At 38.0% G+C, this 13,908-nt stretch overlaps 1 protein-coding gene and 1 long non-coding RNA gene across 5 annotated transcripts; both read left to right on the top strand.

Moving 5' to 3' along the window:
- The first annotated feature begins 1,116 nt into the window (after positions 1-1,116).
- Positions 1,117-13,609, top strand: LOC124297019 (ATP-binding cassette sub-family C member 5-like). 4 transcript variants are annotated; one of them, XM_046747581.1, is made up of 24 exons: positions 1,122-1,300; positions 1,579-1,711; positions 3,793-3,939; positions 4,097-4,255; positions 5,217-5,364; positions 5,460-5,693; positions 5,793-5,966; positions 6,061-6,208; positions 6,341-6,489; positions 6,705-6,815; positions 7,764-7,909; positions 8,878-9,339; positions 9,430-9,556; positions 9,633-9,787; positions 9,865-9,989; positions 10,218-10,405; positions 10,575-10,851; positions 10,970-11,123; positions 11,202-11,330; positions 11,474-11,750; positions 11,863-12,028; positions 12,114-12,297; positions 12,785-12,977; positions 13,122-13,609. In XM_046747581.1, the coding sequence occupies exons 2-24, from the start codon at positions 1,620-1,622 to the stop codon at positions 13,383-13,385; spliced, it is 4,209 nt and encodes a 1,402-aa protein (XP_046603537.1). In that variant the 5' UTR covers positions 1,122-1,300; positions 1,579-1,619; the 3' UTR covers positions 13,386-13,609. The 4 variants fall into 4 exon arrangements, with proteins under 4 accessions (XP_046603541.1, XP_046603537.1, XP_046603538.1 ...); XM_046747582.1 differs by lacking the exons at positions 1,122-1,300; positions 1,579-1,711 and adding an exon at positions 3,367-3,631; XM_046747585.1 differs by lacking the exons at positions 12,785-12,977; positions 13,122-13,609 and having other exon boundaries at positions 1,117-1,300; positions 11,474-11,667; positions 12,114-12,219.
- Positions 7,916-8,297, top strand: LOC124297023 (uncharacterized). Its single transcript, XR_006906508.1, has 2 exons — positions 7,916-8,107; positions 8,224-8,297. It is a non-coding gene; the product is annotated as an uncharacterized LOC124297023 (long non-coding RNA).
- Positions 13,610-13,908: the final 299 nt, after the last annotated feature.

Raw genomic sequence — 13,908 nt, 5'->3', positions numbered from 1 at the left:
GAATGAAATTTACTCGTACCACAAGAGGCAGAAGGCGTGTGATGAAAATTGAGGTTTCAAAGACCTTCAACGGACAATTTTCGTACCACTCAATGTCCTTCTACTTAAATACCTTCTTCCGACCTCGAAGCCGAGTAAAGTATGACCGTGTTAATGGAGTGAAGAAATATGAACAATCTTACGGTTTTGTAAAAAAGAAATTATGAGATCATTGTAATGCTACATCCGTTTTATCGACACGTCTGTAAGACTGCGATGTATGTGAAAACTGCGATTATTTTGACTTGTCGTTGGTATCCCTGATGAAAGCGCCGGATTAGTGAAACGGTCCGATCTTTTCAGGGACCTATCCGGACCCTATCTTCTTTGTCCGATCTGCATCCCGACCTATTCGTAACATAGCCGCGTGCATAAGATGCCTAAGATTCCTACAAAACCCGGAAAAAATAACCGTACAGAATGCTGTAGTCAGTCTTTACCGATTACGTAAAGTGCTACTTAACTTGCTTGGAATTGGTACAACTGACAATGAGACCCATCGCTGTATCAATTATTCAAATCTACCACAAAGATGATAGAACTACTGAACTTTCCTGAACTTTTCAACCGTTTTCATATCTTACAAATTGATAATATTAATGGTATATGTATAATCAATTGTAATTTATGTTATAAAATGTTAACCCTTTCAGTCACAGAAGCCACTACATGGCACCATATTTTTTCGTTTTTTGATATTTTTTTTTTTTTTTTTTTACATTCCATGCAAGATCCTGAATTTTCCATACCCATGAATAAAAAAAACACCGAACCGCGTGACTGAAAGTGTTGAAACACGTCAAAAAGTTACTCCTAATTATATACTACGATATTGGATGACAAAAGCCTTGGATAACTGGTATGTTTGTGAACACAGAAGCGGACTTATCGTATTGAATCGTAATCACGCGTGAAGCACCAACCGTCGACCTTTCCCCAAGTACGTAAAAACCTGACCAATGTTCAATGGTATCGAGCGAATACTGCATGAGCCTTCGGCACGTGCGATAATGCGTCGATGGGTCAGAAAGTTGGAGCGTGGACAGCTTGCATCGACCCTCCTCCGATTCGTAATGCTTAAAAACCATCCCACGCCTTCCACCTTTGCGAGTATCGGAAGTGTTGCCCAATGGTCTATGGGGCCTAAAATAAGTAAACAGTACTGCCTCCGGTGGTAGGGATCCAACACTACGTCGTTACGACGCAACGCCGACAGACGAAAGTGAGCCTTCGGTGAAGTGGCTCGTCCAAGCCGACACTGGTACGTCTGTGAGATACATGTAACTGATTCATATTTGAGTTAGGTTTTTTAATTCGGCAAAATATTACGTCAAATGATTTCGCCAACCAACTCAGATAACGATCGTTGAAACGTCGCGTCTAATCGCCGCTTGATATTTATAAAACGTAGACGACCTGTTTGTCCTATCAGTCGACCAAGTAACACGTGCCGATTCAAATTTCTTTTAAAGTATATGCAATGCGTGCGAGATAATTTCGAAATACTGCCAACTACGCGTTCTGTGATATATTGTACAGGAAAGTAATTCTCGGCTGGAAAACGAACGGACGTTAAAATTATGCGAAAACTCGAACTAGCTGCGGATCTGGAGGACAGTGGAAATGTTGGGAACGAAAATCGGGACACCGTAGGAAATGGGTCGGACGAAGAGTAAGAGCAATTATTACAATCAAATAAAATATCTTGATATTGTCGAATAATTATTCGTTAAACTTCGTACGGTTGATTAATTTTTATTTTTTACTGTGCTGTGTTGTCTGGAATGTTCCGCCGGCAACTTGGAGATGCCTACTGAGTAAAAAAACAATGTTTACAATTGAAAACCGTCTCTGCAATAACTATTCTAATGCATCGCGATCATGCTGTGTTACCTGAAATCCATTGACTGGAACTTGCAGATATGCGTACGGCATAAAAAAAAAGTTTTAATTTAAGTTTAGCATTAGAAGCGACTAGAATTAAATGCAACTACGGTGAGATAAATGTGAAACTTGTATCTCGTTAACAAATAAAACGATGATAAAAATTATTATAGCAGAACAGCAGATATGCAAATTGTATTGAAAGTCAATTGCAAACGATGAGTTCATTATTTAAATTTAATAAAATATCGAGGAATTGTCCCAACCACACGCATGAATAACTTTCCTCCACTTGGTAAATAACAATTCTTGCAATCAACATAGTGCGGTTACTAATTTCTGTATTTTTACACGTAACATTGCTTGACATTTGGGCCAGCGTGATTCTCCAAGCTGTGTATTAACTACGCATAAATTATAATTAAATACGTATTTGAATTGTAAAATATTTATCAAAAGATTTTTCATCACTATCGTTCGACTCTCAACATATTTTTCAAGAGTTTCACTAAACAAGAACTGATCATCCCGATTAAACGCGTATTATGAAACATACCAGGGTTTTATCAGTTCTTATTCGAGATAGAAATGAACTTGTTTTGTAAAATTATACACCTATAAGAGATTAAACTGCACTTGCATACATACGTTCAACAATATATGTTCAACAATACGTGTACACTGTTCGCCAACTGGATTGCGTTCTCACGCCTCCCTAAAGCTCTCCAGTTGAAGTTGATTTTTATCATTTCTTATCGATCGATTGCTTTCGTCGCTCTCTGTAATCTCGCACCTTTTTTCATTTATCTATCAGTCTATTGCCGATCTTACATTGACAGGTTATCGCTGACGTGAGTATATTACAATGCAACTCCACCACAAAGACGCAGCTTGTAATTAATCGAACGATTCCTCAAACAAGTTCTCAACAAATATGTAAGAACCAAGAATGATTTCATCTGCTTTTTACAAGTAGTAAACTACACTCAGCGACTGTTATAGTAGCTTTTGTACAAAACATACGTAGTGCTCTATGATCATACATTATAGCGAATAGCAACATATAATCGTTGATGCACAATAATTACAGGAATAACAACACCGGATAATGACGACCGGTTTTGATTGATGGATAATTTCTTTCAACCGTTGAAAAATTTATATGTAATATATCGAATGCTGCTTGTCAAATGTATTGATTCAGGTTCAACATGAGTATAGCATCCCCTTCATAAAGTACTGTCAAAAATACTGTACTGACCCTTGTCTATCGGGCCTAATACATTTAACCGGTATATTCTTGTATTGACCCAAATGCTCTTTATTAAGACATGTTGCGTACGCACGAAGCCACGCTTTTACGCACGCGTAGGCGAAACGTGATACGTACCACGGTAAACACACAAGGAAATAAGAAAGTACGCGACATGTCACCGGCATTTCTCTGTATTTATTTATCTTTCGAGGAAATCTCAGTTTGCTGAGATTTTCCTCGTGATGTAGGCGTTACTAATTGTGAGGGGAAAAAAAATTACATTCTTAATCCTTCTCCATTCATTCCAAAGCGTCGTACAATATTTGTTGAACAATCTTCGATATGTCGAACTGGGCATCAGTTTCTGCTACGTTACGTTGACTTTTGGATAATTCTTGTTCGATTTGGGAATCTACTTAATCCGAGTCTTGGAATATTTATAACACATAAAAGGTTGGTCGGCTAGTCTGACAGTGATCATGTTTTTTTTTCTCCATTTTTGCAACTTTCTATTCGGAAATCTCCAGCACATCGTTGATATTGTAACTAAAGGCTGATTTACTAGTCTTTTTACTAAGACAAATTTTATCTCCACTTCCCATTCTCTTCAACAGATCAAAGAACATGGATGGAAACGAGGAGGATCCTCGATCATTCGATCAGGACAGCAATATGAGCGTGCCGATTTATTCGCGAAGGAAAGCGATCGACCGATACAATAATTCCTTGAGAAATCTCATCCCAGTTCGCAGAAAGGGAAAGTAAGTGTTTCATTTTATTTAAATTACTTTAACAATGCATGAGGTTGAAGTTCTTGTCTATATTAAAGTTCCTATATTGGTAACTTAAAGCAACGAGACACTTCTATGGTTTTTTTATTCAATTAGGCTGCAACAATTTTATGTTTATGAATTCTAGGGTGATAGGTACGATGCCCATAGACAGCGCTGGACTTTTTTCTTTTATCACTTTTTCATGGGTGTCGACGTATATGTATAAAGCATTTCGAACTGGACTAACAATGGAAGAATTACCGGCTGTATCACCTTACGACGACTGCAATTACAACGCTGACAGGTGATACTAAATTTTTTTATATCAATTTTAGTCCAGCTGTTGATTGCGAGGAAACCATCGATCGCGCTATGCCGAAAGCGTCAGTATAAAATCGATGATTTTCTTAAACGGTAACCTTAATATTACAGAGTAACTTCAAAGTTAAATTATATTCTTGAATCACTAACCTTTTTTGAGGCAGTTTCTTTTTAATTCAATCTTGGTGTTGTAAGGTTCTTTTTTGATACGATCTATTTGAATATAAATATATGCTGAGGATTCTGACTTGCTTAAGCTAATTCGAAGAGATTAGATGGTAATAAGATTGTAATGTCGAATGGCTTTGCGGAGGGAGATTCCTTCAGGCAAGGCAAAAATCACCGATTTTCATGATTTTTTATTATTTCGTTTTAAGGGACAGACTATTACAACAGGCTGTTACAAAGGATATTTTTTTCTGTTTTGTTTTTGAAATCATACAAAACGGCGGAGATATAACTCTTCGGATCACGGTGAATTCGTGATAACAGAGTCGTAAATATTTGTACCAAATTTCATCAAAATACTTTGATTAGTTTTTAAGCTATACGTCACACAAGTTCTAAGAATACGGTTTTTGAGAAAAACGCGTCTAAAGTTTCAACACGCAGAAGAATTTACTGCGATCCTCGGCTCTCGAAAGCGGTAACTGATAAAGAATTATCGGTACTTCCGGCTCTTGGCTGGAATACTTTTGACACTTGTGGACACTTGTCCACAATAACATCGAAAATACTTGAAATTTCGTTCTGCGAATTTATTATCATATTTTTAATATGTTCATCTATCGTTTCATGGAAAAGAAAATGATAAAGGTATCTCCTCCCTTAATAAGATACATACAATTTTCTACCGTGTCTTGACTTTGGCAATATCATTCAATCTACATCAGAATGAGCAGATGAAATTTTCCGTAACTCCATCGATGCAATTTTTCAATTAGATTAGAACGCCTGTGGAAAGACGAATTAGTTAGAAAAGGACCAGCGAAAGCTTCGTTTAGCAGAGTGGCCTGGAAGTTCTTTCGTACAAGATTTTTTGCCTCGTGCGTCGTATACACAGCCTGTCTCATTCTCGGTTTCGTCAACCCAGTGAGTTGCACAATCACTTTAAATGCCAGTTGTCGAAACAGCGCATTGACCAAAACTTGTGAAATTCTCAAATCACCGCCAATTTTATTTTCCAGACCGTGTTGGCGCGAAAGCTACTTGAATACGTAGAATCTGAAGATATGCCCTACATTGAGGGTGTCAAGTGGGCCTTACTTCTTACCGTCTCCGAACTGTTGCGAGCATTGTTGTTTAGTTGGGCATGGGCCCTGAATTACAGAACAGCTTTGCGGTTGAGATCAGCCTGTTTCAATTTGCTGTACAGAAAAATTTCTCGGGTTAATAATTTGGGAAACAAAAGTATCGGAGAGGTAAACTTCAGTTTGTTTACCACGATAGCAAAGATATACAGACATTGTAATCAACCATGGTTAATTAAAACTTGTATTTTATTCTATCTTAAATTAAAGGTCATCAACATGTTTTCCAATGATGACCAGAGAATATTCGATATGGTTATCTATGGGTCACTCATTATCGCAGGACCAATAACAACAGTGTATGCAGCATTTTACATCTTTTGGCTCCTCGGCCCCATGGCACTTATCGGAATGACGGCATTCGTCTTCTTCTATCCAGCTCAGGTCGGTTTTCTTACTATTTGACAACGTTAAGAATTCTACACATGAGTCACATTGCGCACATTGTCTGTCAATGTGTTTTTTTTTTCTATTGCAGTTTATGATATCTCGTCTGTACGGGTATTTCCAATCTGAAGTAGTTAAGATTTCGGACATGAGAGTCAGACTCGTGAATGAGATCCTGGATTACATTAAATTAATAAAAATGTACGCGTGGGAGCAAAGTTTTAGCCAAGACCTTCTGGGTATGTATTATTCAGTCGAAGTTGGAACAGAGCAGAACAGCAATTTAGATCAAATATGCATTAGTCAAAACGACTGCGTATATTTATGTATTTAGTGATATATCACGAAGGTAGAAACTGAATTTTTTACAGACATTAGAAAAAAGGAACGACACGTTCTCCTTAAGACTTCTTACTGTCAAAGCTTAAGTGTTTCTGTGGCACCTACCATACCGGTTATTTCTACAGTCATGACCGTACTCGCTCACATTTCTACAGGAAGTAATTTGACAGCGTCACAGGTAAATTACCGCTTACATATACGTATACATATATTACAGAGAGTTGGTGAATTTGCGTGTAACAAATTTGAAACCCAAGGACTAGTTTTTGAATTCAGTTTTAGACTAGTGATTGAATTTAATGAAATTGACAAACAACGTAATTTCTAGAATAGATATTCGAATCCAAAGCATTTGCACTTCGTGGATGATCATTTCTTGTTTTTCCGTTTCAGGTATTCTCCTACGTATCTCTTCTAGACTCCCGGTTTGCTTTTTCACTTACCCTTTTCCAATATGGCATTGAAGCTATGGTCTCAGCTAAAATTTCGTTCGACAGAATGAAGGTTGGTACTCGGGAATACTTTTTGTGAATATGAAATTACGAAATGGCCAAGACTGTGACGTAATATTTAAAAGGCCCCTTATACTTGATTAGCGGCTTAACTGTTTGCGGCTTCGCCTGCGGATATTTTCAAACGCTTTTTGTGAGAAAACTATCAGACAATCATGGCTATGTACTCTTGCGGACTTTTTTGTAGAGTTCATCGAGAAGTTGAAAACTGTTCAACATTACTCTCCTCTATCTGTAAAAGTTTATAGTCAGCCTATACGATGGTAGATGTGATCCCATTCCAACTTGGCTTACAAATATCGTTGTCTCCAAAATTATTGATCTAGTTGTAACACAATATTGCCTAAAACCTAGCCAGAAGTTGTAGCTATCCACGGAAAAAAGAATGTAAATCGGTTCAGTAGTTCTTGAGTTATAAGCGAACAGGCAGTTCGGCAACTGCTCAACTCGCAAGTGTCAAAAAAAATTTCCAACACTTGTGAAAGAAAGCTTGATTTGAAAAACACCGAAGGCATCAATAAGACCTTAATTAATTAGGATTAGGTAGCTTACGTTTAATGGCAGTGCGTAAAATTGAGTTATTCGGTGGTGCGCATGCGCCAGAGAAAGCCCTAGTGAGTAAAATATAGCATTTCAGTTTTGCGCATGCACCAACATTGTTTTACCGCATTGTTCGGAAACGAGGCACGCTACCCAGATTTCAAAAATCGAACTTTCCAAGCAGGTGTTGGAAAATATATTATTAAGACACTTCACCAATTTTGAATAATCGATTTTTTTTGCAAGATTTTTATCAACAATTTGAAATATCTTTCGACGGTTTTGTATTGTAAATATTGAATTTACACCTAGGCATGCTGTGAACTGTTAACATTTGTCAGCTTTGAATTTTTGTGAAAAATTCATGTTCATTCTACAATTCTATGAATTTATTTTACAGAGTGTATTACTCTTGGAAGATAGTGGTTGCACCATTTTAAAACCGATTTTCAAATCCCAAGCTGTTGCAATTAATCATGGAACATTTGCTTGCAACACATTTGATAACCGGACGAAAGAAAATTCTGAAACTGCTGAGAAAATAAGGTGAATGACACAACGAGATTATTGAAGATACACTGTAAAAAAATGGTGTTAAATTTGCCACCATTTTAACACCGTGCCTAGTCCCAAGAAGTCTACTCCGTTTATGGAATTAATAAACAGTGTCAAAACGCGCGATGTTAAAAAAGCTGCATATCTAGTTTCACCAATTAGTTTGACTATGTGCAAGAGGTCACACAGGTGACGTAAGAACACCGAAATTACTGGTTGTACTTGAAATTAAAAGATTTACGTCTGTGTGGCTATAAAGAATTTTTTTATTTAATTTTTAATTGTGCAATACATCGTTGTTGCAGCTTGTTTATCAATTTGCAATCGTGGAACCCAAGCAGTGGCCTTGTAGTGTTCCACAGGTGACCGCAGACAATCGGTAGGAATCTTGAATGATTAAATTAAAAAGTTTGGTCGAGGTTATTATATCCTTGAGTCTCATTTTTTTTTTTTTCAGAAAAATTAGCGTCAGTGGACGGCTGCTGGTTACCTGTGGTACTTGTTATAACTCGCATTTAGCGTTAAAGCAGTGGATCAACACAAGCTCGAAATAAGCCTGTAACACTGAATTATGCCAGTCAAAACTAATTAATCCTATCCACTGTAATAGAATAGATCGTACAACAATTTACACCAGAACCAACAATTCATCACAGACGGATGTCAATTTGTAGTCTTTACCAACGAATTCAGTCTATACTCACAACGGTGTTAATAATTATAAACAAACGCCGTTTTTTCCTTTAACACATGCAAATTGTAAGTTTTTGGATTTCCTCGGTGTTAAATTTGACCACGCATACCTTTATACTTTACACCACCAATTTTTTACAGTGTATTGTACATATGGGCAAAGTCGATTTTTTACCCTCTAATCCAAGCGGGTCAAAAATAAGCTTGGTAGCGGTGGCATATTAACGACTCAATTTTATTCTAATACAAAGTATTTTGCGATACAGGAAGAACAATACTTCAAATTTAGGGGACCACAGTGAAATGGAAAAACTCAATAAGCCTACGACGAGTACTGAATATACTGAAATTCTTTTTGACATAACTTTCGAGGCACCGAAGGGCAAATTAATTGGAATCTGTGGACATGTAGGTAGCGGAAAGTCCAGTCTGCTGCTTGCAGCCTTGGGCCAACTTCGAATAAATGAAGGTCAGGTGATGAGAGATGGTTCCTGCGCCTACGTCAGCCAACAAGCTTGGATAACTAACGCTTCATTGAGAGATAACATATTGTTTGGTCTCCAGTTTGACAATGCCCGGTATTACAAAGCGATTTATGCATCCAACTTGACCCAAGATATCAACATGATGTCAGGAGGTGATCAGGAAGAAATTGGAGAAAACGGAGTGAATCTATCGGGTGGCCAAAAGCAAAGAGTTGCACTGGCTAGAGCGCTGTATGCCAATCGGTAAGGTCGACTTACTGTTCTGAGCTCTTGCTCAGTGCAGAAAAAATAATTAGTGGCTTAACGTTCCCTCGTGAAATGTGTTTCTTTCAGAGATATTTACTTTCTCGATGATCCATTGAGCGCTGTTGATGCACGCGTCGGATCTTTCATTTTTGATAACTACATACTAGGAGCCTTGCGTGGAAAAACTGTACTCTTTGTAACTCATCAAATTCACGTAAGCTTGAGTTTGTATTATTCATGGTGCTTGCCAGTGTGTGTTATTATTTAACTGAACCTTGGACTTACTTCAGTATTTGAATCGTTGTGACGACATTTACATGATGCGTGACGGTAAAATCATTGAACATGGTACTCATAACGAGTTGATGAAACTGGGAAACGAATATGCGTTAATGGTTGCAGCTATTTCAGCTGAAAGTAACACTGAAGAAACGGATATTGTAAAGTAAGATTTCTACGTTACTTGGCATAACATAAATCGGGCTAGTTTCACGCGTAATAGAAAGGAAACGTTTGTTTCAGTGAAAAAATTGAAGAGCTTCCGCAATCGGTGAATAACACCTCACCTCATCAGGGCAATACAATTAGTATCGCAAAGGACAACTCCCACGTTAGTGCTGATAATATCGAAAACGTTGGAACTCCTGGTGAGTATTGCAGTGATGCCTTGCTATCAAATGAAGAAAAGAAGCACAAAAATTTAATTATCTGCTTCTGGTTTTAGTACATATTCATAACAGCGTCAACTCCAGTTACTCATGCTCTATAATATCGAAAGTACACTTGGATCCAAGTTCAAAAAAGCAATACATTGTAATGCTACGATATACCTTTTCTGCTTCCATTGTCATCATCGCGTCCATGTCCCGTTACAGGTACGGGATTAACTGTAGCCGAGAATCTTCAACAAGGAACTATAGAAGCACATACGTATCACTCATTCATCACAGCAGCGGGTGGTTACTTCTTTTGCTTTATTGTAATTGTAACGTTTTTTGTGAGCGTCGGAAGCAATGCGTTCAGTTCCTGGTGGCTCGCAACATGGTTAAGGGCTGGCTCAGGTGTAAGTATCACAATTGTAACATCCGAGAAACTCTTTCCTTATTTTCTCATTGAGTACTTGCAGTTCTTAAAGTACTTTTCGTTCAGACAAACATACCAAATGCTGTATTTCAATGGCTAAATGCGTACCTTGATACGAAAAGAATTCACGTTGGAGGTTTATTTCGTAGAACACATCCATCGTGACAAATAACCGGACGATTATTTCTACAAGCATACACGATAATCCTAATTTTGAGTATTATCGAACCGTCTATGCTGGTATGGTTGGAGTGATAGTGTTGTCAAGTTTGCTGCGAAGTTTAGCTTTCACAAAGGCAACGATAACAGCTTCCACAAACTTGCACGACAATTTGTTTAAAAAAATAATCACAAGTCCGATGAGATTTTTCGACACTACTCCCAGCGGAAGGATACAACACTTGTTCAGCAGAGACATGGACGAAGGTACGCTGAGCTTTTATATTCATCGTCGATCTAATAGTAACACTCATACCTGAAAGTGTATTGACATCGATGGAAGATTCCATTGATTTTTGAAATATCTCTTTTTGCTTTATTGCAGTGGACAGCAAGCTGCCGTTGAGTCTTACCAGTATCTTGCAATATACCTTTATACTGTTTTTTGCCATGGTGGTCATCTGCGTGGTATTTCCGTGGTTTGTAGTACCTTTGTTTATACTTAGCGCCATTTACTATTTCCTCAGCAAAATATTCAGGTAAGAATATCATGAGTGAGATCCTACGAATGTCACGGAAAAACTATCGCCTACCAACTGAATGTACATGTTGCTTAGAGTTGCCGGCCGAGACCTGAGACGCATGGAAAACAAATCTCGTGCACCGGTCTTTAGTTACGTTACTGCCACGGTTCAAGGACTCAGCACAATACACGCCTTTGAAAAAGAGCGTGATTTTAGAGCAAAGTAAGGATATGATCAAATAGTATCCTCGAAAACGAATGTTTGAAATCACAGTGTGCATTACTTGCACTCGTAGAGACGAGAGATAATTATCTGTACTCTGGATTAGATTTACGCATTTCATATTTGATTCTTTGTGTTTACAGATTTTCGAAAATATTTGATGAAAACAGCAAGTGCCTGTTCATGTGCTGCGTAGCCATGAGATGGTTGGCGGTGCGAATGGACTCCTTGTCAGTATTGATAACTGGTATCACTGCCGGTTTCGTTATCGCGTTAAAAAGCACAGTTCCGGCGCCTCTAGCTGGACTGGCTCTTTCGTACTCAGCGCACATCGCAGGTGTCTTCCAGTATACCATAAGATTAGTATCAGAAACGGAAGTTAGGTTTATTAGCGTCGAGAGAATAAATCATTATGTCAGGGTACGGAATTTATCGCAGCACCTATTTCTCAATGAACCTTCGCCAATAGTTTTGCTAGCAAAAGTTCAGATATTATCACCCAGTAATATACTTTAAACTTTGTACCTTGTAGACACTCGAGATCGAAGGCAGTGCCAATCAACCTACCGTACAACCACCCGCCAATTGGCCATCAGCAGCAGTAATAAAGTTCCAAAATATCAGCATGAGTTATGGAGAGGGTGCTCCTCTTATTTTGAAGAACGTTTCATTCACTGTGAACTCAGGAGAAAAGATCGGTATAACTTTAAAACTACTTAAGACATTTTTCCTTACACTTCCAACTGAATTGAGTTTAAAGAATACTAAACTCTTGTACATCAGGTATCGTCGGCAGAACAGGATCGGGAAAGAGTTCCCTTACTGTTGCTCTATTCAGGTTGGTCGAACTGGCTAAAGGAAAGATAGAAATAGATGACATAGATATATCCAAAATAAGCCTTGACCGTTTGAGAACAAAGCTTTCGATCATTCCTCAAGACCCAACACTGTTCAGTGGCACCATACGGTTTGTAATATACCGAAACAATCTCTTGAAACTTGAAAATCAACTGCGCGTGCGCTAAATAATTCAGTCTCATTGGTCGGCGAAATCTTCCCGCAACGATATTCTTGTCTGCGTTGCAGGCTGGCCAACGTACGCAAAATGTGTACGTTTGAATTTTCAAAGAGCGTAAGTATTAAATTCCGACCGTTCTTTGAAGAATCAACTTTTCGACCCAGTAACAAATGCTTCCCAAACCTTTCCGAGTCACTACCTCAATTATTTGAGATTCTAATCTCAAAAATTCGTATCTACTACATCGCCGCCAGAAATAGTTTGAGAGCTGGAAACTCGGGATGGCCAGTCTGCACGAACAGCCGATAAGACTCGCGCATGCGCAGTTGATTTTCAAGTTTCAAAAGATTGTCCCGGTACGTATACCTTTAACGGGCAATGTTAAACATGATTCGAAGACAAGTCGCTTTGATACTGACTGGAATTATATTTCCAGGTCAAATCTAGATCCATTTAAAGTCCATACAGATGCAAAAATATGGACAGCGTTAGAAAAAACGAAACTAAAGAACAGAGTTCAATCAATAAGCGGTCATCTTGATGCATCTGTTGGATTCGGAGGGGATAACTTGAGCGTTGGTGAGAGGCAACTGCTTTGCTTGACAAGAGCATTGCTTAGAAATACGAAGGTTCGTTTTTCAAGTCGTACTTGGAAGTTATTTCACAGTCCCATAGTGCACCTAGGTTTGGAAAAGCTTTGGATTAACGGCGTGATAAGCAATGAGATGTTTGTACGTGATTAGACAGATTTTATACAATCTGAATGATTTCAGATACTTGTTCTGGATGAAGCGACTGCAGCTGTGGATCCAGAAACGGAGTTAGCTGTACAGAGTACAATTCAGCAAGAATTTTCCGAATGTACGATACTAACGATAGCCCATCGACTACAAACTGTTCTTTCACTTAACAGGGTGCTCATTATGAATGACGGGAAAGTACTTGAATTTGACACACCTTCAAATTTACTTAGCGATGAGAGTTCTGAGTTTTCTAAGATGATAGCAGCTGCTGAACGAGCTGTAAATCGTTCTTAATAATCATTCGGTAAAACGATCAGTATTTCGCACATCGTCGAATATATAAGCTTTAGTATTTATGTTTATAATGAATCGTCCATTCAATTTGTAACTATACAGATAACTTAGAGAGTTCACATCGTACTTGGTACACGAAAAAGTGATAGATGCAAAATCAATTAATTCCAGTCACCACAAAAGCATCGCAAATTCATCCGTCAATAATTATTTTAATTTGAATATTCCGTTGACCAGGAGTTTCAGTTACCTACATTATTTTATAGAGGTAAACTGCGATAGCAAAAAGACGTTACATAAGGTTATATGATTACTTCTGTCTTGTTTCGTTTATTTTATAGAGTGTGTTATGTATGGGTACTTGTTACATGGTATTGTTGCGAACTAAGCAGGGTATTTAATTTATTTGAAGATTACTGTACAAGATTAATATTATAGAGGATATATAATAATATTGGGAGTTGTACATATTGCAAAGAAATAGGAGGGATGCAAATGTCTCTGTAAAAAAACTAACACTGTG

The sequence above is a fragment of the Neodiprion virginianus genome, chromosome 2 (assembly GCF_021901495.1).
Source record: "Neodiprion virginianus isolate iyNeoVirg1 chromosome 2, iyNeoVirg1.1, whole genome shotgun sequence".
Classification (NCBI taxonomy): domain Eukaryota; kingdom Metazoa; phylum Arthropoda; class Insecta; order Hymenoptera; family Diprionidae; genus Neodiprion; species Neodiprion virginianus.
This window is presented reverse-complemented; position numbering and strand designations above follow the sequence as displayed.

Excerpts from the sequence above, each read along its gene's own strand:
- LOC124297019 (XM_046747581.1), top strand. The coding sequence starts at position 1,620 with ATGCGAAAACTCGAACTAGCTGCGGATCTGGAGGACAGTGGAAATGTT. Across the intron at positions 5,967-6,060 it reads TCTTCTTCTATCCAGCTCAG|TTTATGATATCTCGTCTGTA; the intron begins GTCGGTTTTCTT and ends TTTCTATTGCAG. Across the intron at positions 9,340-9,429 it reads AGAGCGCTGTATGCCAATCG|AGATATTTACTTTCTCGATG; the intron begins GTAAGGTCGACT and ends TGTTTCTTTCAG.